At 40.5% G+C, this 27,071-nt stretch overlaps 1 protein-coding gene across 1 annotated transcript in view; it reads left to right on the top strand.

Moving 5' to 3' along the window:
- The window catches only part of LOC139547056 (SLAIN motif-containing protein 1-like), a 39,604-nt gene extending 12,759 nt beyond the window's left edge, over positions 1-26,845 (top strand). Inside the window, exons 2-9 of the mRNA XM_071356110.1 lie at positions 5,846-5,982; positions 16,504-16,644; positions 17,567-17,653; positions 18,138-18,287; positions 21,730-22,077; positions 22,388-22,570; positions 22,851-23,166; positions 23,645-26,845. Coding sequence (XP_071212211.1) covers positions 5,846-5,982; positions 16,504-16,644; positions 17,567-17,653; positions 18,138-18,287; positions 21,730-22,077; positions 22,388-22,570; positions 22,851-23,166; positions 23,645-23,720 — 1,438 coding nt within the window. The 3' untranslated portion in view covers positions 23,721-26,845. The remainder of the gene's footprint in view (positions 1-5,845; positions 5,983-16,503; positions 16,645-17,566; positions 17,654-18,137; positions 18,288-21,729; positions 22,078-22,387; positions 22,571-22,850; positions 23,167-23,644) is intronic.
- Positions 26,846-27,071: the final 226 nt, after the last annotated feature.

Genomic DNA, 27,071 nt, shown 5'->3' with positions numbered 1-27,071 from the left:
AACGGAGGGGCCTCTGAGCGAGTTGGTAGGGACGAGGAGGTGGTTTGTGATTCACTGCCTGTCTCTGGTTACTCTTAGTGGAGTTAAAAGTACTCTGTTCCAATGAACTCCAGTTATCAACACTAACTCCAGGGAGCGTAACACTCTTTTGAGGGTTAAGATAACTCCCAGTAGAGTCAATTTAATAAAAAATAATCAATTTTATCAAAAATGTAACACTGTGATTCCAACTATCCTTGATTTACTGTGTAGTTGGCTACCCAGGCTTTGTGTATCCTTTTAGCCTGCCTCGCTATAGTTCAGCCTGGAGCTATCGGCTGACTGAAGCTGCTCATGTACACTGATACACAAATGGCACCCTATTCCCATTGTACAGAGTGCCATTTGGGAAACAGCCACTGACATGCTGAGTGGTTAACCCATTTCCATCTGCTGAGGTGTAAAATGTAGCACACTTTCGCGCAGCTCAATGCAGCGTTTATCGTATCCCACACTCGCACCGGCTGTATTGATATTCTTCAGTCCATTGAACAGATCCCACCAGTTCTAGTCTTTTATAATCGTGACCCAGTTCTGTCTAGTTATGTCTAAGAACTTGCAATAACTGTATTCTTCTTCGCTCCCACTCTGCCCTACATTGGAAATAGACTTTGACCAAGATGTATGGTCTTTTACGGAAAGTGTACCACTCACTTTACTTCTAGTGCCAGATTAATGCTGTAGCGACAACCTGAACCATACTGTGCTGTCTTGGATGTTTTGATTCCACATTGTCCAATGGTTCCAGTAACTATGGTTCATAACCAGGCCAGCACAGTATAGCTTGGCTCGGTAGTGTGAAATGGGTATGAGTGTGCCACAGTAGCTTATTACACTCTTCGCAGAGTTGGTAGAAAGCGGATGTTTCTGGTTTTCTGGGATACAGTATTGCCCTGAAATGTTTTTCCTGAAAAACTTTAGGTCCGCTTACTAAAATAAGCTAAGATGTACTTTATTGCCCATTAACTTACAGAGAATGGTAGAGCTGCTGATCCTTCTTTTCCACTTGGGTGGGAAAAAGAGCATGAGGAAGGGGAGGTTAGATTGAAATACTCAGACTGACAAATAAGCACACACACGCCAGGGTCAGTGCCGTTTCTTGGCAGAAGCAACATATGGGGCCACTAGGGAAGAAATGCAGGAAATTAGCTTTAAAATGGAAACATTTTCTCTTCGTCCCATTGCAAAATGTGTATAACTGCAAGACATTTGCTTTAAAGCTGCAAATGTTTCTCTTCGCAGTTAAGGGGCGTGCCACTAAAATGTTTTGCTTGCTTGCAACCAAATCTCACTTAGGGTCAGGCACAGCACCCCTGGAGCAGTTGTAGAGGGTTAAGTGCATTGCTCAAAGGCACAACGGCACCTAGTATGATGCCAGCAAACCTCTGTTGCCAGCTCACCACACCAGATTTTCCCATACGAATTAGGATTCAAACTGACAATCCTCTAGTTGCTGGCCCGCCTCTCTAACAGCTAGGCTATCTGCCACCCTCTACTAACCGACTACTACAATTACTTACCATCCCAGTACTTATTTCGTATGTGTCATCAGCAGATGATGATTAGCCTATACATTTCACTCAATGGCCACTTCGTGGAGCTGACCGACTTTTACAGTAACATGTTCGTTCATCTTTCCAGTAGTTTGTGTCTGGCTGCGCAAAGTCAATAAAATATTAGAATATACGCCACAGCTCAATATATGATTCACAACTCAAAGTGTAGGTTTTAGTATTGAGGAGCTATTAAGAGAATTTGTATCACACAAATGCCAGGACAAATATATTACTGCATTAAATTGGAAAATGTCCTCTCTCGTTTAACTAAAGGTCACAATGGCATGTAAAAGTGATGTTCAATAGCCGATGTCAAAGAAACTCAAAAGGGGAGATGATATTAATTAACAATCATTTTGATCCGAATGTTCAAATTGTCCAAACAGATCCGCAAGGTAGATGGATTATTTTAAATATGTTAATGGGCCATAAACAGATTTGGCTCGTTAATCTATACGGTCCAAATAATGATGATCCACGCTTCTTTGAAAATATATATAATAATTTATCAAACCTACAAGCAATACAAGACTCTATTGTTATGGTGGGAGATTATAATATGGTTTTAAATACCTCAATGGACTGTAAAAGGTAATACAAGCTATAACCCTTAAGGAAATCACAAACATGAATATATTGGAACTAGTGGATATATGAAGGTTTAAATATCCTGACCTAGTGAGATATACATGGCAGAGGCTCAATCAAGCTAGTCGTCTTGACTACTTTCTCATGTCATTCTCGCTGGCATTGAAACATTTTTAAGTGTTGATAGTGGACAGAATGCGGTCGGACCATCAAATAATTGCCATATACATTACTCTTACATAATTTCCATGTGGGTGAGGATATTGGAAATGTAATCAAAGCTTATTGGACGATAACTTGTTTTTAACTAGGACAAAATTAATTTATAACATACTTTTTCCGACATAACATAGGTACTGCAGATCCCCTTATTTTTATTTAACATTTATTTAACTAGGCAAGTCAATTAAGAACAAATTCTTATTTACAATGATAGCCTAACCTGGCCAAACCCTAACCCGGACAACGCTGGGCCAATTGTGTGCCACCCTATGGCACTCCCAATCACGGCCGGTTGTAATACAGCCTGGAATCGAACCAGGGTCTGTAGTGATGCATCGAGCACTGAATTGCAGTGGCTTAGACCGCTGCGCAACTCAAGGATACTTTTAAATGTGCCTTTAGAAGCCATGCAATTCAATACTTATCTCTAAAACAAAAGCAATTTAGGTCAAAAGAGTCCATATTAACAGAGGAAATAGAAGGACTAACAGTACAGATAGATAGTAAAAAGCAGTACTATAGAGGCACAGAATAAGTTAGAGGAAAAACAAAAAGGAATATCCCATTTGACCTGTTTGCTTATGGCCTTGCCTACACCTAGCGACCTGTTTTTATTTTATTATATGAGCAAAAAATATTATATTTTATTAGTAACGGCAAGCCAGACAACATTAAACCCTGCCTATTTATATAATGAATATGAATTCAGAGGGCAGAAATGATTAAATATTAAAGCATTAGACTTCAGTCATACAAAAGTTATACTTAAATCCGAACTGGTTCTCGAGCAGATTAGTAAGAATGTCTCACCCCATGTTCAATAATGATCTTTTCCCCTTTATTCAGATTACAGCCTCTCACAGCCTTCGGTTATTTGAAAATGAAGTAATCTCCAACATATCGCTATTTTTGAAACAAGCCATAGAAAGTTGGTTGCAATTTCAGTTTAATCCACCAGAAAATAAATAATACGACAAATATTAAGGTAAACTCATGATATCATATAAAGGACTGGTGGAGATATGTCACACATGTAGCTAACAAAAATATAGGAAAATGTCTGCTCTACCCAAAATTACAACCAACTAATTGCAGCATTAACGCAAAAATGGAAGAGGCAAGTGGAAGGACGAAAAAGTAAGGAATTATATGGGGGATACAAACATCCCAGCTCAGAATTTGCTGCAAAGAGAAAGAATCATTAGATAATTTGTTTTGGTACTGTCCATATGTAGCTTGTTTTTGGTCACAGGTCACTATGAGAATAGAAAGTTTTAGAACTTTTGTGAAACTTCACAGCACAGTTGAAAAATATATAGCAAAAATAAATAATAACTGGATGGTGTAAAGATATAGATGGGAAGAGTTGAGTGAAGCTGAAGGGTGGGACAAAAAAAAACAATAATGTAAAATATACTTTGTCCGTAAAAAGTATAAAGGTTCAGAACTTTTGTGACTCAGCACAGTTAAAAATAAATGCCACATTTGTGGAATTTCTTTGCTTCTTGATGCGTTTGAGCCAATCAGTTGTGTTGTGATAAGGTAGAGGTGGTATACAGAAGATAGCCCTATTTGGTAAAAGACCAAGTCCATTTTATGGCAAGATCAGCTCAAATAAGCAAAGAGAAACGTCAGTCCATCATTATTTAAAGACACGAAGGTCAGACAATCCGGAAAATTTCAAGAACTTTGAAAGTTTCTTCAAGTGCAGTCGCAAAAACCATCAAGCGCTATGATGAAACTGGCTCTCATGAGGACCGCGATGATAAGTTCATTAGTGTTACCAGCCTCCAAAATTACAGACCAAATAAATTCTTCACAGAGTTCAAGTAACAGACACATCTCAAAATCAACTGTTCAGAGGACATTGCGTGAATCAGGCCTTCGTGGTCGAATTGCTGCAAAGAAACCACTACTAAAGGACACCAATAAGAAGTACAAACTTTCTTGGGCCAAGAAACACAAGCAATGAACATTAGACCGGTGGAAATCTGTCCTTTAGTCTGATGAGTCCAAATTTGAGATTTTTGGTTCCAACCGCCATGTCTTTGTGAGACGCAGAGTAGGTGAACAGATGATCTCCACATGTGTGGTTCCCACCATAAAGCATGGAGGAGGAGGTGTGGGGGTGCTTTGCTGGTGACACTGTCAGTGATTTATTTAGAATTCAAGGTACACTTAACCAGCATGGCTACCACAGCATTCTGCAGCAATACGCCAAACCATCTGGTTTACGCTTAGTGGGACTATCATTTGTTTTTCAACAGGACAATGACCCAACACACCTCCAGGCTGTGTAAGGGCTATTTGGCCAAGAAGGAGAGTGATGGAGTGCTGCATCAGATGACCTGGCCTCCACAATCACCCGACTTCAACCCAATTAAGATGGTTTGGGTTGGACCGCAGAGTGATGGAAAAGCAGCCAACAAGTGCTCAGCATATGTGGGAACTCCTTCAAGACCGTTGGAAAAGCATTCCAGGTGAAGCTGGTTGAGAGAATGCCAAGAGTGTGCAAAGATGTCATCAAGGCAAAGGGTGGATACTTTGAAGAATCTCAAATATAAAATATATTTGATTTGTTTAATACTTTTGGTTAGTACATGATTTCTCATGTGTTATTTCATAGTTTTGATGCCTATACTATCATTCTACTATGTAGAAAATAGTAAAATAAAGAAAAGCCCTTGAATGAGTAGGTTTGTCAACTTTTGACTGGTACTGTGTATATATATAAATATATATATATGTGTATATTTACAATATATATATCTTTTTACAACAACAACAAAAAATCTCTCTATATATATATTTACAAAAAAATATATGGGTGATTGGAAATGATGCAGACAATTACATTGATGGAATCCACAATCTATCTGCAATATTAAAGCTGATGTACCCCCCCTCAAAAAAAAAATATCATTAATATCAGTAGTCTGAATGATCAATAAAGGCTGTAAGTATCACAGATTGGACCTTTAATACTTTTAGGTGTGCTCTTTGTCCCACTGGTTTTATCAAGACCCACAACCGTTCAAGATATTAAAATGCCTATATTTCTATGCAGAAAAGATATCAGAAAATCTCTCTTACCAGGTCGAAGTGGACATGAATACACAAACACGTTCGGCATTGAACGTATACCCAGTTACAGAACAGTGTTGTGGTTGTTGTATTAATTGCATCGTGCTTTGAGTTTAGTTCTTATGAACAACACATGTCATGCTTTTCCCATTTCCCCTGTCAGCAATGTTTACTGTCATGTAGGCCTATGGCTCAAGCTTGGAGAGAATTAGGACAACACTTACTTACTTCGGTACATCGCTCCTCATGGAGAATAGGCCATCGACGTCTCCTCTCACACTATGCCCTGTGCTGTCTTCCCTTTTTTTGTTCCATTTTGACAAGACACCTGATTCATTCATCGTCCTCTGTTCCAGGCTGTATGTGTGTCCTAAGGCCAGGCTACGGGGCGAGTGTTTCCTTAGTCCCCTTCAGTGGAGCAGGCAGGTGCTGGACCACCCAGGCCCTGAAGTGGAGATGGCCAAGAGGTCCCTGTGCCACAGACTGGAGCAAGGTAGCATACCTGAGACTGCCTTTTATCTGTCTGACTGCACAATACACTTGTCTCACTCCTCTTTACCTGTCTGCACACATGTACATCTGTCTCACTCATCTTCATGTGCCACATGGCTGTTTGATCTGTGATTACTTCAAGAAAGAGAGGATAGATAGATTTTATTTCCCAGTTATTAAAACACATGTACATACAGCAGCTACATACATATAAAAAATATGACAGGGATATCACACAAAAATCTGAGACTTTACAGTGCCTTCAGAAATAATGAATACCCCTTGATTTATTCCACATTTTGTTGTGTTACAGCCTGAATTCAAAATAGATGAAACATATATTTATTTATTATATTTCTCACCCATCTACACACAATTCCCCATAATGACAACGTGAAAACATGTTTTTAGACATTTTTGCTAATTTATTGAAAATGAAATACTGAAATATCTGATTTAAATATGTTTTTACACCCCTGAGTCAATACTTTGTAGAAGCACCTTTGGCAGCGATTACGGTTGTGAGTCTTTCTGGGTAAGTCTCTAAGAGCTTTCCACATCTGGATTGTGCAACATTTGCCAATAAAACATTTAAAAATGATTCAAGCTCTGACAAGTTGGTTGTTGATCATTGCTCGACAACCATTTATCTATGTACATAGATTGTCAAGTAGATTTAAGTCAAAACTGTAACTCGGCCACTCAGGAACATTTACAATCTTCTAGGTTAGCAATTCCAGTGTAGATTTGACCTTTTAGGTTATTGTCCTGCTGAAAGGTGAATTAATCTACCTGTGTCAGCAGACTGAACCATGTTTTCCTCGACGATTTTTGCCTGTGCTTAGCTCGGTTCCATAAAAAAATGTATCCTGAAAAACTCCCCAGTCCTTAACTATTACAAGCATACCTATAACATGATGCAGCCACCACTATGCTTGAAAATATGGAGAGTGGTACTCAGTAATGTAAAGTGTTATTGGATTTGCCCCAAACATAACACTTTGTATAAAAAAAGTTAATTGCTTTGCTACATTTTTTGCAGTATTACTTTAGTGCCTTGTTGCATGTCTTTGAATATTTTTATTATGTGCAAGCTTCCTTCTTTTCACTCTGTCAATTAGGTTAGTGTTGTGGAGTTGTTGACCCATCCTCAGTTTTCTCCTATCACAGCCATTAGACTGTAACTGTTTTAAAGTCACCATTGGCCTCATGAGTGGCTTCCTTCCTCTCCGGCAACTGAGTTAGGAAGGACTTCTATATCTTTGTAGTGACTGGGTTTTATTTATTTATTTCACCTTTATTTAAACAGGTAGGCCAGTTGAGAACAAGTTCTCATTTACCTTCTCATTTACCTGGCGACCTGGCCAAGATAAAGCAAAGCAGTGCGACACAAACAAGACAGAGTCAATAACACAATAGAAAAATCTATATACAGTGTGTGCAAATGTAGTAAGATTAGGGAGGTAAGGCAATAAATAGGCCATAGGGGAAAAATAATTACAATTTAGCAATTAAACACTGGAGTGATAAATGTGCAAAAGATTAATGTGCAAGTAGAGATACTGGGGTGCAAAGGAGAAGAAAAAAAACAATATGGGGATGAGGTAGTTGGGTGGGCGATTTACAGATGGGCTGTGTACAGGTGCAATGATCGGTAAGCTGCTCTGACAGCTGATGCTTAAAGTTAGTGAGGGAGAGAGATATAAGACTCCAGCTTCAGTGATTTTTGCAATTCGTTACAGTCAGTGGCAGCAGAGAACTTGAAGGAAAGGGGGCCAAAATAAGAGTTGGATTTGGGGATGACCAGTGAAATATACCTGCTGGAGCGCATGCTGCTATGGTGACCAGGCGGGGCTTTACCTAGCAAAGACTTATAGATGACCTGGATCCAGTGGGTTTGGCGACGAATTTGATGCGAGGGCCAGCCAACGAGAGCATACAGGTCGCAGTGGTGGGTAGTATAAGGGGCTTTGGTGACAAAACAGATGGCACTGTGATAGACTACATCCAATTTGCTGAGTAGTGTTGGAGGCTATTTTGAAAAATGACATCGCCGAAGTCAAGGATCGGCAGGATAGTCAGTTTTACGAGGGTATGTTTGGCAGCATGATTGAAGGATGCCGTGTTACGAAATAGGAAGCCGATTCTAGTTTTAGTTTCGGATTGGAGATGCTTAATGTGAGTCTGGAAGGAGAGGTTACAATCTAACCAGACACCTAGGTATTTGTAGTTGTCCACATATTCTAAGTCAGAACCGTCAGAGTAGTGATGCTGGACAGGCGGGCGGGTGTGGGCAGCGATTGGTTGAAGAGCATGCATGTAGTTTTACTTGCATTTAAGAGCAGTTGGAGGCCACTGAAGGAGTGTTGTATGTCATTGAAGCTCGTCTGGAGGTTTGTTAACACAGTGTCCAAAAAAGGGCCATAAGTATACAGAATGGTGTTGTCTGCATAGAGGAGGATCAGAGAATCACCAGCAGCAAGAGCGACTTCATTGATGTATACAAAGTAAAGAGTCTGCCCGACAATTGAACCCTGTGGCAGAGACTGCCAGAGGTCCGGACAACAGGCCCTCTGATTTGACACACTGAACTGTATCTGAGAAGTAGTTGGTGAACCAGGCGAGGCAGTCATTTGAGAAACCAAGGCTGTTGAGTCTGCCGATAAGATTGACAGAGTCGAAAGCCTTGGCCAGGTCAATGAAGACGGCTGCACAGTATTGTCTTTTATCGATGGCGGTTATGATATCGTTTAGGACCTTGAGCGTGGCTGAGGTGAACCCATGACCAGCTCGGAAAGCCGATTGCATAGCGGAGAAGGTACAGTGGGATTCTAAATGGTCGGTGATCTGTTTGTTAACTTGGCTTTCGAAGACTTTAGAAAGGCAGGGTAGGATGGATATAAGTCTGTAACCGTTTGGGTCTAGTGTCTCCCCCTTTGAAAAGGGGGATGACCGCAGCAGCATTCCAATCTTTAGGGATCTCAGAAGATACGAAAGAGAGTTTGAACAGGCTAGTTAAAGGGGTTGCAACAATTACGGTAGATCATTTTAGAAAAGAGATGTATTGATACACCATCCAAAGTGTAATTAATAACTCCACCATGCTCAAAGGGATATTCAACATCAGCTTTCTTTTTATTACCCATCTACCAATGGGCGCCCTTCTTTGCGAGGCTTTGGAAAACCTCCCTGGTCTTTGGGTGTAACGGGTGTCTAGATCCTCCTCCTCCTCGGACGAGGAGAGGAGAGAAGGATCGGAGGACCAAAATGCAGCGGGTTGTGAATACATAATGATTTATTAAAGCAAACGACGAAACACGAAAACAAACACTTGGAAGGATTACAAAATAACAAAAACGAACGTAGACTGACCTAAACCATGAGAACTTACATATAACACGAAGAACGTAGGAACAGGTACAGACTATAACAAACGAACGAACAAACGCTACAGTCCCGTGTGGTGCGCAGACACAGACACGGAAGACAATCACCCACAAACAAACAGTGTGAACAGCCAACCTATATATGGTTCTCAATCAGAGGAAAACGTCAAACACCTGTCCCTGATTGAGAACCATATAAGGCTAATTACAAGTGACCTAAACATAGAAACACAAAACATAGAATGCCCACCCCAACTCACGCCCTGACCAACTAAACACATACAAAAATAACATAAAACAGGTCAGGAACGTGACATTGGGGTTGAATCAGTGTTTGAAATTGACCGCTCGACTGAGGGATCTTACAGATAATTGTATTTGTGGGGTACAGGGATGAGGTAGTCATTCAAAAATAATGTTAAACACTATTACTGCACACAGAGTCCATGCAACTTACAGTATGTGACTTGTTTGGCAAATGTTACTGCTGAACTTATTTATGCTTGCCATAACAAAGGGGTTGATACTTATTGACTCAATACATTTCAGTTTTAAAAGTGTTATAATTTTTTAAAACATTTCTAAAAAATATAAATCCACTTTGACATTATGGGGTATTGTGTGTAGGCCAGTGACAAAAGAAAATCATAGTTTAATCCATTTTTAATCAGGCTGTAACACAACAATATGTCATTCAAAATGATTTGCCTACCCCACCCACAGTAGCTTAAATATAGAATATGGAATTTTGAATGAAGGAAGAAGTGAAAGTTTGTTTTTGTTAGGTTTCTTTTTGTGTGAATTAAGGTCCCACTCCCTCCTTGTTTTTTACCATATGGAGTTTACTTTTTTTTTTACCCTTCCAGTTGGTGGGGGTAATGCATCATAAACAATGGATGCCAACTGCCGTTAAACCGCAATGAATAAGAAGAATATGCCATGTATAGAATCATGCTAGCTAGCTAAGTGCACAGACAATGCACAAAACACTAAATGCTTCCTCCAAGCCTCGCTACCGGGTCACTGTAGCTAGCACTATATAATCAAAAGGTCTGATTGCTTGGGAAAATCGTCACAACGGGGGACAACCCTGTGTGTGTTTCAGGGTAGGGGGGTGTATCTGAGCTCCATCAACTAGGACTTGACATTGATTAATGTACAGGCATTCGCAAAGTATTCAGACCCCTTGACCTTTTACACATTTTGTTACGTTACAGCCTTATTCTAAAATGGATTAAATAAACTATTTTCCTCATCAATCTACACACAATACCCCATAATGACAAAGCGAAAACATTATAGATTTTTTTGACAAATTATTACAAATTAAAAAACAGATACCTTATATGCATAAGTATTCAGACCCTTTGCTCTGAGATCTGAAATTGAGCTCAGGTGCATCCTGTTTCCATTGATTAAAGAAATGTGTTCAAAAAAGTTATAGATCCAGTTGCAGCGTGTTCAGATGAATCCGTTCAGGCGGGTTTCGGAGCTCTACGTGATTTCTGTGATTTTCGGAACTCACACACACACACAGTCAATGGGGAGTGACAGATTAAATATCATATACATATCATGACAATCCATCAGGCCACTATGAGGATTACCTGTGTTGATTCAAAGCTTCCTGGAGCAACCGGAAGTGGTTAAATTCACCCTAAAAGTGTTTTGATTTTACCAACCTGCAGTTAGTTAAAAACACTGCATTCAACCCTCTGTAAATCAGTCAGTTCTTAACGTAAATACTTGACACTCAGGATTCTTTAGAAGCCTACCCCAATGAGGATATGTGTTCACTTCCAGCTTCCTGTGCCAACCGGAAGTTCCATAAATTGGGGTCATAGGGGCTGTTTCGAAGGGTTAAAAAGGTCACATCTTTCCAAAATTTCATGTGTGATTAGGCAACCCTCATGAACTGTAAATCAGTCATTTCTTCCAACTGATGTGCAATAAAAACTCACACACACACACACACACACACACACACACACACACACACACACACACACACACACACACACACACACACACACACACACACACACACACACACACACACAGCTAGGCTGGAGTGACACAGTGTGGGGCTTAAAGACACAGAGAGCCTGCAATGGCATCACCACAATCTCTAGGCTGTGCCGATTTCAACGAGATGCCCCACTTGACCGTAGCTCGCTTGGCTCGGTCTGACCGCAGCGACCGTGCAAAAAAGTAGGCCCAAAATGAAGCCTGACTTAAATTTCAGGTGCTTTTGGGTGACAGCGGCAGAACCGTTAGTGTTAGAAGCCCAATTCAACCACAGGAACGTTCCTAAGGTCCTCCTGATCTGTGCAAGCCTAACATTGACCGTGTGGAGTCACATTGACCGTGTGTCTCCAAGACCGTGTGTCTGGAGACATGTCCAAGACCGTGTGTCTTCAAGACATGTGTGACTTGTATGCTGTGTTATGACATTCACAAATGAATGATTGATTGATATGCTGTATATTGAAGTAGGCCTTGATGCCAATAAGTATGTGAAGCTAAAACAGCTACAGTAAACAGGACTCTTATACCCTGAGTGCAAAATGTATGTAGGAATCTGTTATTCATTTATTGCACCCACACTGCTCGCGTGCGTCAACGAGCTTCTGTGTTGCCAAGGGCTAAAATAGAAGTCATTCCTATTTCTGACGCAGATCGCGCTGCAAGTCCTGCCTCTCCCATCTCCTCATTGGTTTATAGAAGCAGGTACCCACGTGCATAGAGATTGGTTATATTGGTTATACCCACGTGAGTGATTGAAAGACGAACTGTTGCCGGTTGTTGTGGTAATACTATGAAAGTTTAGATTCCAATCACCATACAAGTTAAACGATGAAAAAGCCTGGAAGGAGGAGAAATTACTAGAAACGATTTGGTTGATGTATGTGTGGATTAATTGTCGGAGTAGAGGACCTTGTGCATTTCAGGTAAAATAACAACCTAATGTTTATATCCCTGGACAAATTAGCTAGCAACAGCAAGCTAGCTAAATAGGACAAATTAGCTAGCAAGTGCAAGCTAACTGCCTAAATTGCCATAAGTGTTTAATGCTTTTCGACCTGTCCCCAAATTAATGTCATTGGTTCAGAGTTTGTTTTTATATGTAGGGGGACAAAATACATTTATACACGATGGCGCACGATGGCGCACGCGCGCAGACGGTTTGGGGTCCGTGTTAGGCCTACAGCTCCATGTCATTTCAATAACTTAACTTATCAAAGATGCCTTCTGGTGGTCAAACTAGCATGAACGAGCATCAATGTCAACAATGGCTGACACTTAAATAACGTGCCATAGAATTCTGTGGCACCCCCGCAAGCTGTGCTGCAGTATGACGCAACTTTTAAACGAAGAACCACTGTATGTCAGGTATTGGATTCGGCATGCCAAAAGGTTTTTCCCCAGGTGCATGAACAATGAGGACATGTACTATGTTGATGAGAACATACAGTATGGCCAGATGCTCAAGACAAACTTGATGCCAACTAGTGCCAATTAAACATTGTGTTTCTTTCATAAATTGTTTTCTTCATTTAATTACAGTACACCTATAATGTAATTATATCTGAACAACATATTAATATTTTGTATCAATGGTTGTGAAAGATCTCTTCAATGACCACACCTTTGATGTTCAGTCAATTTTGATAGGTAGTGCAAGTGTGTTGCCTAATGTGAAAACGTATAATGTAATTTACAGTACTGTAAGCATTTTGAAACATGTATCTTTAATGTATTGCTATTGGTTGTTAAATAACTAAATTAAGAAGATATTATTATGTTGTGTTTTGGAGATTAAATCAATGTTCGCATGGTATTTCACAGTAAACTTTTATTTTGGATCAATGGTTGTATAATGAAAGATGTCTCCAAACCAAATGAATGCACAATAAAAGGTTTAGAATATAAGACTTGCTGCATTACAAGTGTTAACAGTTTGGAGTTTATTACTAAGAATTTTGAAACTTCAACACATACTTGTGAAAATAGCACCAAAGCAATTGAAAAATACTTCAATCTACCTGCTACTGAAACAGAGTGGTTCACTAATATTGCATCAGACAGCATAACCACATATGGTGCGTGCATGCATGTGTTTTCGTATGCACATGTGTGCCCTTGTATATGTGCACGTGTGCTTTGCTACAGTGTGTGTAGTTTAATCTTGTTATTCTGAAGATTGGTTGGGATCAATACATTCTGTATCAGTTAGTTGGTGTGGCTCTGTCCAGTCACCTCTGCAGTTGGATAATGGATGAAGTGTGTCTCCAAAGGGGTGTGTATGTATGTTCAAAGTCCTTCTCTCTGCTTTCAAAGGATGGATTCAGGAAAGGTTGGCTCTCTGTCTGTATGTCATGAATACAGCTTTGTTCCTCTGGTCTCAGTTAACTGTTGTTCATGTAGGTAGCTGTGAGTTGTTAGACTTCAGTTCAGCTTTTGATATTATCGATCATAGTCTGCTGCTGAAAAAAATCTATGTTATGGCTTTATATCCTCTGCTATATCGTGAGAATTACCTGTCTAACCGAACACAGAGTGTGTTCTTTATTGGAAGCCACTCCAACATAGTCCAGGTAGGGCATACCCCAGAGCAGCTGCTTAGGCCCCTTATTTATTTATTTTCTTCACTAATGACCTGCCACTGGCACTGAGTAAAGCCTTTTTGTCCATGTATGCTGATGACTCAACATTATACACATCAGCTACCACAGCAAGTGTGATCACTGCACCACTTAACAAAGAGCTGCAGTCAGTTTTAGAATGGGTGGCAAGCAATAAGCTAAATATTTAAAAAACAAAAAACATTGTATGAGCAAGTTGAGGAGACTAAACTGCTTGGTGTAACCCTGGATTGTAAACTGTCATGGTCAGAACATATTGATGCAACAACGGTAGTTAAAATTGCAGAGAGGTCTATCTATAAAAAAGCCTTACTCTGCTTTATTGACATCGCTATCAACAAAACAAGTCCTACAGGCCCCAACTGTCCAGTCATATGGTCAAGTGCCACAAAGAGTGACATAGGCAAATTCCAGTTGGCCCCGAACATAGCAGCACGGCTGGGCCTTCAGTGTACACGAAGAGCTAACATAAATAACATGCATGTCAATCTCTCCTTGCTCAAAGTAGAGCAGAGATTGATTGCGTCACTACTAATGTTGAAAGCAAGGAGCTGTCTGTTCAATCAACTAGCACACAGCTCAGACACCCATGCATACCCCACAAGACATTCCACCAGGTGTCTCTTCACAGTCCCCAAGTCCAGAACAGAACTCTGGGAAATGCACAGTACTACATAGAGCCATGACTACATGGAACTCTATTCCACATCAAGTAACTCAAGTGAGCAGTAAAATCTGATTTTAAAAACGGATAACGCGGGCTGTGAAAAGACACGCACATGCATACGCAACACACACGTACATTGTAATTTTGTAACATTGTTGTATTGTGGTATTAGAAATTTAGTATTGTAGATATGTAGTTGTAGAGTAGTGGTGTAATAATGTGTTGGGTGAAAAAAAGTTTGCCTTAATCTGGTTTGGACCCCAGGAAGACAAAAGCTAATTGCTAATTTTATGGCTAATTGTATGTGAAGGCTAATTGTATGTGAAGTACGCTAAATGCTAACGCACTGCTCTCTCTCTCTCTCTGTCATGTGCCTTGCTGCCTACCAATAACTGGGGTTGCGTAGGAAATGGCACCCTATTCCCTATACAGTCTACTTCATTATGCTCAAAAACAGTGTACTATATAGGGAAAAGGGTGTAATTTCATATGCAGCTGAGAATAAACTCAGTTTGCTGTATGTGCACACAGAGCCTCCACACATTTTCATATCTAGTAATCACTATGCACTATGTGTTCCAGCCAGTACACTAGGGATGTTGAAGGGAGCACATTTAGTTTTTTGGGTGGGGATTTTACATGGTTCAATCCCTAATTATTCCCCCTAAATATGCATGCACCAACAAGCTGCAGCTGCAAAGCTCATCTGGTTGTTAAAGCCCTCCCTGTCCAAGCAGAGATTTTACACAATAGTTTTTACAATCTGAAATATTACAGTGTTTTTCAATCACTTTAGCACAATTTTCCGATATTTTCAAATCTCTTTGTACAAAACTCAAAACCGATAACACTTGTAATGACCCCTGTCTTGCATGTATGTTCATAATCTTTGATTGAGCTTTCATTGGAGTTGAACAACACTTTATGTGAAATACAGTACCTTGACCACATTTTGTTTAGCCACCAATACATCAAAAAATGACAGGCTCACCGTTTACTTAAATAACACTTAATTCAATAGTAAAAAATTCAATATATAATTTTTTTAAACGGTAATTTTTTAAGTGAAGAGGAATAGTAGATGGAAAATATAATTTTCCATGGAGTAATTGGCTATAACTAGATTATTTTAAAATGTTTTATTAAATATGTCAGTCTTAGAGTTCCATGATCCTTACACAGTGCATTCATAGAATAAACAATCATAATTGTGTATAGTTTGGGTATTGTAAAGCAGTAGACTACAGAAAAAACATATGTTTGAAGCACAGTGGTGACCTATGCAACATTGTACAAAATCACCTTTTCTATGTGACTTGTCAACTGATACTCTATCACTTCTCTCTACTTGACAAAATGTATCAGTTTTACATTTTGATAATGAGTCGAATATTGTACAATCCAGGTTTTTCACCTGTGCATTGTGCAGTACACTGTAATTCCAAATAGTTGCACATAGAGTAACTATATCCACTTTGTCCTATGGAACATAAAGAATAATAATGTAGTATTTACAGCCACATCCATGTATGATTTGACCTTCCAACATAAATTGATGTCAATTGATACATTTATGATGTAAAAATATATTATAAAAAAAACTAAACACAATAAAATTAAAACATGTCAAAAGTATTGTGAATATTGCATTTTGCAGAATACTTGAAAAGGGTGATTTGGTGCAGTGAACAAGTGACTTTGTGAATTGGCTTGTTGTGCTCAGTCAATTGAAAATGTGCTCAGAGTGTATGTGTGTGTGTGTGTGTTCTTATTTGTCAGTCTAAGTATTTCAAACCTCCCCCTCCATGTGCTCTTCTCCCCAGGCAAGTGGAGGAGAAGCATCAGCAACTCGGGTCTGGTGTCCTCTGTCCGTCCTTACAGCTCCATCACAGAGTGGATCTCTCCCCTCAGCTGCCCCATCCTGCCTTACACTAAACCTGCTGCACTAACCACAGAGTCCACAGGTAACATATCCTGCACTGCGTGGCCAGCACTATCAAAGCCTACAACATGAACAGACACATTTAATTTTCTCACCACTATCCAACCCGAATAGACAGAGTGGTGAACATTTGATTGATCGTTTGTCCATAAAGGTGTATTTTATTTCTCTCATATAGTTCTTATTACCTTATTCACACCTTACGGTAAGTCACTCGCTCGTGAGTTAGGAAGGCTGCCTGTGTCTTTGTAGTGACTGTGTGTATTGATACACAATTCAAAGTGTAATTAATAACTGCACCATGCTCAATGGGATATTCAATGTCCGTGTTTGTTTTGTTTTACCCATCTACCAGTAGGTGCCCTTTGTGAATCATTGGAAAACCTACTTGGTCTTTGTGGTTGAATCTGTGTTTGAAATTCACTGCTCTACTGAGGGACCTTATAGATAATTGTATGTGTTGGGTACAGAGATGGGGAAGTCATTTAAAAAGCATGTCAAACACTATTATTGCACAGAGTGAGTCCATGCAACTTATGTGACTTGTTAAAACAAAGGGGTTGAATACTCACTGACTCAAATCATTTCAGCTTTTCATTTTTAAAATTAATTTGTAAACACTTTGGCATTATGGGATGTTGCGTGTAGATCAGTGACACAACATCTCAATTTTATACATGTTTTATTTAGGCTGTGACACAACAAAACGTGTAAAAAGTCAAGGGTGTGAATACTCTCCGAAGGCAGTGTATTTTTGAAAGGGTTAGATTGCTGTCAGCAAAATAGTAATAGTTCCACCTTGACCGTTGATGCTGGCTAGGTATCAAATCTATATAATGTGCCTAAGGACTACGGGCCAGGGGTTGATTTGTGGGATAGTGTCAAGGCGTTCTATGGCTCTCCCTCTCTATTTTGAACCCATTTCCTCTCTTTCTTTTTCCCAGCACCATTCTCTGCATCCTGCCATCCCTTGCCCCAGCAGCAGACTCTCCCAAGGAGGGGCTCCTGCAGCCTGAACTCGGTTTACCACAGTAAGACTCATCACTGTTATGAAGCATGATGTACCATTGCTGAGTTAAAAGGGGTGAAGACCCATCATTCCATGAGTGATCGTGTTGTCCTTCAACGTAATAACTCACACTGAACAATGTTAATTCACCAACAGTACTGCAGCATGTTCACTCCACAGCAATACCATCAACTGAAACATATCACACCTATTTGTATTCATATTTTTATTCACATCTTCTTGCACTGAACTATTGTGTTCAGTACACTACAGAAACAGGAAAGGAGCTGCAGTGAATTCATATATTAGCTTTAACAACACATTACTTTACCATACATTACCATCTCATTATCATCTGAAGCTGTGGAAGACCATCATCCAACCTCCAGAACCCTATATCTGTTTTTTTATATTTTTTATAGCATCTTTGAGATACTCATTTGAATGAAAAGCACTATATAAAATAAATCTATTATTATTCATTACCGTGTCCTCTGTGGTTGCAGGTGTGAGTCGGCAGCATGCTGCGGTCAGCCCCCAGTCTTCCATGGATAGTGAGGTGGGCACCTCAGAGCTGGAGGATGACACTATATCTATGGGCTATAAACTACAGGACATGACGGACGTACAGGTCATGGCTCGACTGCAGGAGGAGAGTGAGTAGAGTACGCTATACTGTTTTTGTAATGATAAATATCTTCATCAGTTGGGAACTGTACAGGTAGAAATGAACAATAAACTCAATAACATTTTGTTTTGGATACACCTTATAAACACGCTAGATGATGTGGAAGGAACATATGTAGCTGTATATGCTAACAATATATTTTGTTCATTGTACTACCATGAAGCATAAATGTGACCGACCGGCTCGATTCGGTCTTATGTAGCAAAATTTCAAATGATGTTTTTTACATTGGATAACAGTAGAAACTCAGAGCTAGAAAAGTGTATATCATACACTACAGTTGAGGAACAATGGGAAAGTAATTCTTCTTTGAAAGATGATACATTTGTAACCCCACTTTTGAAAAAATGGCCCTTGAATGTTTTGGTACACCTACTGGAGAGCTCTTCTTTGGCTACACCCATTCAGCATCGTTCACACCCTCTTAAGCCCCACCCATCTCTTTAAGAATTCACGTGAGGCTATGTGCTAAACAGAGTGAGTATGGTAGTGTATGTTTGTAAACAGTTGTTGCATCATGACCATTCTATTGTCGTCCGACATCAAGCTTGTCGTTGTCGTTATGAAAAAGTATAAACACATAAACAACAGGCTGCATGACATCAGCAGCCTGGTTAAAAATGTGTGTGTCAATCTAGCATACCATGCAACTAAAAACAACTTTCTAAACAATGTTTTGGTTCCTCTCTAGCTTTTTTGCTAGCTAGCTAACGTTAAGATAGCTGGCTAGCCAGTTCCAATAATGACCATATATGCATTCGGAAAGTATTCAGACCCCTTTACTTTTTTCTTATCGTCTACACACAATACCCCATAATGACAAAGCAAAAACTGTTTTTTAGAAACTTTTGCAAGTGTATTAAAAATAGAAACTGATATCATAATTACACAAATATTCAGACTTTACTCAGTACTTTGTTGAAGCACCTTTGGCAGCGATTACAGCCTTGACTCTTCTTGGGTATGACGCTACAAGCTTGGCACACCTGTATTTGGGAAGTTTCTTCAATTTTTTTATGCAGATCCTCTCAAGCTCTGTCAGGTTGGATGGGGAACGTCGCGGCACAGCTATTTTCAGGTCTCTCAAGAGATGTTCGATCAGGTTCAAGTCCGGGCTCTGGCTGGGCCACTCAAGGACATTCAGAGACTTGTCCCGAAGCCACTCCTGCGTTGTCTTGGCTGTGTGCTTAAGGTCATTGTCCTGTTGGAAGGTGAACCTTTGTCCCAGTCTGAAGTCCTGAGCGCTCTAGAGCAGGTTTTCTTCAAGGATCTCTCTGTACTTTGCTCTGTTCATCTTTCCCTCGATCCTGACTAGTCTCCCAGTCCCTGCCGCTGAAAAACATCCCCACGGCACGATGCTGCCAACACCATGCTTCAACGTAGGGATGGTGTCAGGTTTCCTCCAGACGTGACACTTGGCATTCAGGCCAAACAGTTCAATCTTGGTTTCATCAGACCAGAGAATCTTGTTTCTCATGGTCTGAGAGTCATTTAGGTGCCTTTTGGCAAACTACAAGCAGGCTGTCATGTGCCTTTTACTGAGGAGTGGCTTCCGTCTGGCCACTCTACCATAAAGGCCTGATTGGCGGAGTGCTGCAGAGATGTTTGTCCTTCTGGAAGGTTCTCCCATCTCCACAGAAGAACTCTGGAGCTCTTTCAGAGTGACCATTGGTTTCTTGGTGACCTCCCTGACCAAGGCCCTTCTCCCCTGATTGCTAAGTTTAAGTGGGCGGCCAGCTCTAGGAAGAGTCTTGGTGATTTCAAACTTCAATTTAAGAATGATGGAGGCCACTGGGTTCTTGGGGACCTTCATTGCTGCAGAATTCTTTTTGTACCCTTCCCCAGATTTTGTACCTCGACACCATCCTGTCTTGGAGCTCTACGAACAATTCCTTCGACCTCATGGCTTGGTTTTTACTCTGACATGCACTGTTGACCGTGGGACCTTATATAAATAGGTGTGTGCCTTTCCAAATCATGTCCAATCAATGGAATTTACCACAGTGTAGACTCCAATCAAGTTGTAGAAACATATCAAGGATGATCAATGGAAACAGGATGCACCTGAGCTCAATTTCTAGTCTCATTGCAAACGGTCTGAATACTTATGTAAATAAATTCTGGAATAAAATAAACAAATTGTGGAAAAAGTCAAGCAGTCTGAATACTTCCCGAAATGTACTGTAGCTGACAGCGTCTTAACTTTAGCTAATTTGTATTAATTATTACAGGAAAATAAACTCACAACAAGGTCATTATTTACAAGTTAATGGTGAGCTAATTACAGAAAATAGCTTAAAGTTGTGAGTGTGACAAGATAAAAGCAAGGCATTCTACCAGAGAATTTTAGAACTTGGACACTGTCTCGTTGGCCTAACGCAGGGGTCTCCAACCATGTTCCTGGAGAGCTACCATCCAGTAGGTTTTCGCTCCAACCCCAGTTGTAACTAACCTGGTTCAGCTTATCAACCTGGTAATTATTAGAATCAGGTGTGCTCGGTAAGGGTTGGAGTGAAAACCTACAGGATGGTAGCTCTTCAGGAATACGGTTGGAGAGCCCTGGCCTAACGCTATATCCTAATTTGACTTTGATGCAGGTCATGTTGTTCTTCACATTACAGTCTATGGTTAACACACACTATATCAAATAAAATCAACGTTTATTTGTCACATGCACAGGATACAGAATGTGTAAACGGTACAGCGAAATGGTTACTTGCATAGTGAAGTCTTTTGTTTAGACATGTAGCTAGATAAACAATTAACCATAATCCCAAATCATACAATTACTACCCTGCATGAATCTATAGGTAGCGAAAGCTAATCAACAAGATTCAATATAAACTAGCTAGCTAACATTAGGCTATAACTAGCAATGCAAATGGATCGGCGTTGCAAATAATATCACTACACAGAGTAATCCGGAGACAGGTGTTCTCTTTTTGACTCCCTCCGCATATTTGCAATCAAACGCCTTAGCTATCATACACTGCTTCCACCGGGCATTCCACTGATTTCAAAACTCGCTCTGCCAGAAAGTGGAGAGTATTAGCAACACTTTTGCAGTTCTTCGTGATATCTTTCAAAAAAAGCCGCGTTAGAAAGGATTACCTACACATACTGACCAGCTCATGTTATAGACAGAAGCGTGCTACATGGCAGACCAATCCGAACTCATCTCTCGGCATGTCCGGCTAATCCATTATCTCAGCGAATCGTGGCTAGAGGGAAGGTTCCTATCGTTTTCCGTGGCTAAATCAACTAGGCTTACCGTTTAACAATTGTATTCATATTTACAGATGGCATACATGTTTGTTATCAAGGAACATGATTTTTAAAATAAAGAAAACCCTTGAATGAGTAGGTGTGTCCCAAACTTTTGGGTGGTACTGTATGTCTCCCTTCACCAGGCCTGCGTCAGGAGTACGCCACTACCTCTTCTTCGACCACGGCCAGCCGTCGCAGCTCCAGCTTCTCACTCCGGTGTAACGAGATGGACCTGGACGAGGAAGAGGAGGATGAGGAGGGCTACAACCAGCTCCCTCCGCCCCAGCCTCGGCTGCTCCGGACCGGGTCCATGCAGTGGGGCGGCCTGTCTCACTCACACACCTTCTCCAGTATCTCCAGTATCAGGGAGTGCAGCAGACGCAGCACCTCCACCCCTCAGTACTCCCTCAGTGGGCTGTCCCAGTACCAGCAGCAATTCTCCGGACCCTCCAGACTCATCGCGGACACATATGGATACAGGTCCAGCACAGGTCAGTCTAGAGCTGGGGTGTTCCATCCTGGTAGACCCACAGGGTATGCAGGCTTTTGTTCTGGCCCAATGCTAACACATCTGATTCAAATGATCAGCTGATCATCAGGCCTTGAGTAGTTGAATTGTGTTGGTACTGAGCTGGAATAAAAGCCTGCACACCCTGTTGATCTCCAGGTGCAGGACTGAAGAACACTGGCCTAAACGAAGAGTAATACGTTTCATGCATGTCTTCCCGGTTTGATTGCAATGGATTTTTAACTTCCCTCTTTTGACTGTGGACGTTTGATTGTGTCTCCATGGTTACGTAGACAAGCTGCGGAGAAGCATGCCCAACCTGATCCGAGCTCCCAGCATGCATTGCGATCCCAGTGTTGTTCCAAGCCTGGTGTCTCCTGTCAATCACTCATCTGGCCCCTCCTCCCTGCCAATAACCATGCGGGGCAGCCAGAGCTTCGACTCGTCCAATGGGCTCGCACGACTTCAGTCCTCCAGTAAGATCCCTCCCATTTTGGTCTACCATCAGTCGTATCAGTACAGGAATCCTGCACACCTCCTCTTACAGAGTTTTAATTTTTTTGATACGTGTTATGTATAAAATATGTTGATTCTTTACACAATGACTCAACAGAAAAGGTACATTCCGCACACTGTGCTTGCCAGTATCACCTGTTTATTTAAGCCTATTTAATTTAAGATCATTGCACCCCACATTCTTGGGTTAGAATAGTTTGATGACTGACTAACCCTTCTTTCCTTTTCCTCTGCCTTCAGTTCCCTCCATCGGCCAGCTCAGCCAGCGACTCCAGAGTGTGGGAAACTTCCACACAACCCCCCGACACCCCGTCAAGGCCACAGCCTATGTCAGCCCCACGGTCCAACAGGGTCCCTTCTCCTCCTCCAACACCCTCTCTACCTCTGCCATTCGTCACAACATCCCCAGCAGTGCACCCCAGGCCCTCAAAGTCACCATCCCCAGCGGTGTCCCCCAGCTCTCCTCCACCCCCCGTAGTGCCTTACCACGACCCGCCTCCTTCACAGGGACCGGTGGCATCCCCCGCCCCAGCAAGATCGCCCAGCCCACACACAGGTAAATAGGGTCATTCGGACTAAGGGTGAATTAGATGCCTGTCTATTATACTTTCCAAATGAACATTATCGTGCTATAAAAAATAATATGATTATAGATTATCTACTGTATGTTATCCATGATATTATATAATATTACCTTTAGTTGATTATTGTAGCCTCAAGAATGTGGGTACTTTATCGAGGGGTCATGTTAAATAGAAAAGTATGAGAGGAAAAGCAGTATTTCTATAATATGTTGTTGTTGTTACACTTTATATGAAGGGTACCTACATAAGAACTTCATAACCAATACAAAACACGTTCATTAGCAGTGCAAAATAACCTCATACGATTGGGTCTAAATGTATGACTCAACTCTCCCATTTCATCCTGAGTGACTGTATCTTTGAATCTCTCTCTCTCTATAAATATATCTCCCTCCCTCCCTATCTCTCTATCTATTACTCTCTCTTTCGACCCCTCTCACTTTCTCGCAGTCTATTGACCCCCCCAAAGAGCCTGGCTGCGCTAAGCGCTCTGAGAGATGGCAGCTGGAAGGATGGCTGCTACTGAACCCGTGATGTTGTATAACACCTCATCATTCATTGGGTTACTGTAAGATCTCTATGTTCTGAACCAAGGCCTGAGGCCATGGATCATTCAAATGGGCCAAATGAGTCGCAGCTTAAAGGGATACAGTGCATTTACAAAGTATTCACACCCCTTGACTTTGTCCACATTTTGTTGTGTTACAGCCTGAATTTAAAATGGATTACAATTTGATTTCTTTTGTCACTGGCCCTTAATGTCAAAGTGGAATTATATTTTGACATTTTTTTTTAAATATTATTTTTTTTATTTTTTTTTTACAAATGAATTAAAAATGAAAAGCTGAAATGTCTGGAGCCAATAAGTATTCAACCCTTTGTTATGCCAAGACTAAATCAGTTTGGAAGTAAAACGTGTTTAACAAGTCACATAATAAGTTACATGAACTCCCTCTGTCTGCAATAATATTGTTTGACATTATTTTTGAATGACTACCTCATCTCTGTACCCCACACATACAATTATCTGTAAGGTCCCTCAGTCGAGCAGTGAATTTCAAACACATATTCAACCACAAAGACCAGGGAGGTGTTACAATGCCTCGCAAAAAAGGGCACCTATGGTAGATGAAAAAATAAAAAGAAGCAAATAAATATCCCTTTAAGCATGGTGAAGTTATTCATTAAACTTTGGATGGTCTATCAGTACACCCAGTCACGACAAAGATACCAGCGTCCTTTCTAACTCAGTTGCCGGAGAGGAAAGTAACCGCTCAGGGATTTCACCATGAGGTCAATCAATGGTGACTTTAAAAGAGTTACCGAGTTAAATGGCTGTGATAGGAGAAAACTGTGGATGGATAGTTACTCCACAATACTAACCTAATTGACAGAGCAAAAAGAAGGAAGCCTGTACAGAATTAAAACAATTCCAAAACATGCATCCTGTTTGCAACAAAGCACTAAAGTAATACTGCAAAAAATGTGGCAAATCAATTAACTTTTTGTCCTGAATACAAAGTGTTATGTTTGGGGCATATCCAATACAACACATTACTGAGTACCACTCTCCATATTTTCAAGCATAGTGGTGGCTGCATCATGTTATGGGTATGCTTGTAATAGTTAAGGACTGGGGAGTTTTTCAGGATAAAAAAGAAATGGAATGGAGCTAAGCACAGGCAAAATCCTAGAGGAAACCCTGTTTCAGTCTGCTTTCCACCAGAAACTGTGAGAATAATTCACCTTTCAGCAGGACAATAACCTCAAACACAAGGTCAACTCTACATTGGAGTTGCTAACCAAGAAGACAGTGAATTTTCTGAGTGGCCGAGTTACAGTTTTGACTTAAATCTACCTGAAAATCTATGGCAAATGGTTGTCTTACAATGATCAACCACCAATTTGACAGAGCTTGAAGAATTGAAAATAATAATAGGCAAATGTTGCACAATCCAGGTGTGGAAAGCGCTTAGAGACTTACCCAGAAAGACTCACAACTGTAATCGCTGCCAAAGGTGCTTCTACAAAGTGTTGACTCAGGGGTGTAAATGAGATATCTGTATTTCATTTTCAATACATTTGCAAAAATGTCTAAAAACATGTTTTCACTTTGTCATTATGGGGTATTTATTGTGTGTAGTTGGGTAAGGATAAAATATAAAGGGTATGAATACTTTCTGAAGGCACTTTAGTTTTAGTTTTTCCCTGACGTTTGTAGAGATTGCATTCACAGTACACTCAAAAACGCTATCTATAGTAGAACCTGTCCCCATAGAATAACCCTTTGAAGAACCCTTTTCTTGTTCCAGGTAGAACCCTCTTGGGTTCCATTTAGAACCCTTTCCACAGAGGGTTCTACATGGAACCCAAATGGGTTCTACCTGGAACCCAAAAGGGTTCTGATTTGGGGACAGCCGAAGAACCCTTTTGGAACCCTTTTTTCTAAATTACCTTTAAAAGTCAAGTCAATGTGCTCGTCGATAATGCACATTTCATTGAATCCCGGCCTTGGAATCATTGTTCTAGAAACGGAGACTATTCTTGGGGACTGAGGAGAGATCGAAACAGCACAATCTAATGTACCTGTTGTGTAATAGACCGTTCAAGAGGATACAAATGGAAGACACTATTACAAGAGGGCAATATGGTGAAAATCAATGATCTTCATTGACCAATGGTATTTGCTGGCCTGAGTTGGCAGTATAAGTTGCAATAGATAGAGCCACAAAAGCACTCATTCATGTGATTGAATCCATCTCCAGCCAAAATGTCAGCAAGGCCATTATTCTTATATTGGTTTTTATATCAGATACATGCAAGAACTTTGGAACAAACATTCCTCAGGTGATATGAAAAAATCTTAGAAGGGGTGCCAAAAAGTTATCCTATTATGTGCCATAGGGCGATATTTATGTGCAGTCCACCAAACATTGCTCTTCATAAGCCTTTTGAACAAACTTTGCAAGAGCAAAAAATGGTTCATCAAAGGCCATCAAAGGTTTTTGGCCAGAAGTGAAATGTTGTGTGATCTGCTTTTGGATTTCCATGCCATGTTTGACCATGGTGAAACTTGCTGCTTCATAAATGGCGGCCATATCATTATGGCTGCCATACTGGATTCACAGGAATATTGGGTTTGGGGGAAAATCCTGAGTGGCCTAAAAGCATAATTGCAAAAGTAGGGGCTAGACAAGCATTATCTACTGAGAAACCTTTGATGGGACAAAGTACCATTGTTTCTGTGACCAGTTTAAGGTAATACTTAGAGTAAATTACACATGTTCTCAATCAATTAGCTGCACATTGTATGTTCTCAGTAGATAAGCTACATAATGTATACATAATCTAAGGTGTGTGTGCAATTAAGTTTGATAACATTGCCCTTTAAAGACATCTCTAAGGTTATTAATGTCGTAGTTCACCAAAATCTGAGTGGTTTACAGGTTGATTTCTGGTGTTTCCAGGTCCTTTCTGACACTTTAGGCAGGTTACTTATGATATATAATGGCATATTATTGAAGGTTGGTCTACTAACAAATACATAATATATATGTTTTATATATGGCACTGAAAATCCAAGAGTAATATCACCTTTCTAACCTCTGATTCAGTTTTGGCGGCCATATTGGATTATGTAAAAAAAATAAATAGGGGGTGCCATTCCCACATTTTTGGGCACCCCTTCTAATATAAAGTTATACATCCCAAAGAGCATCTCTACCAAATCTAGACATTTGTATCCGATACGTCACAAAACAAATATTAAACGCTAAGGCCCATGCCTATTTCTATTAAATCATGGTACTGCATTGAATTAGGCATAGTTCGAAATGTAGTGAGGTGGGGTGGCTGGTCCAAAATACGTGAGGGTTGT

The sequence above is a fragment of the Salvelinus alpinus genome, chromosome 20 (assembly GCF_045679555.1).
Source record: "Salvelinus alpinus chromosome 20, SLU_Salpinus.1, whole genome shotgun sequence".
NCBI lineage: Eukaryota > Metazoa > Chordata > Actinopteri > Salmoniformes > Salmonidae > Salvelinus > Salvelinus alpinus.
The sequence above is the reverse complement of the archived record's forward strand: the minus strand, read 5'-3'. Positions and strand labels throughout refer to the sequence as shown.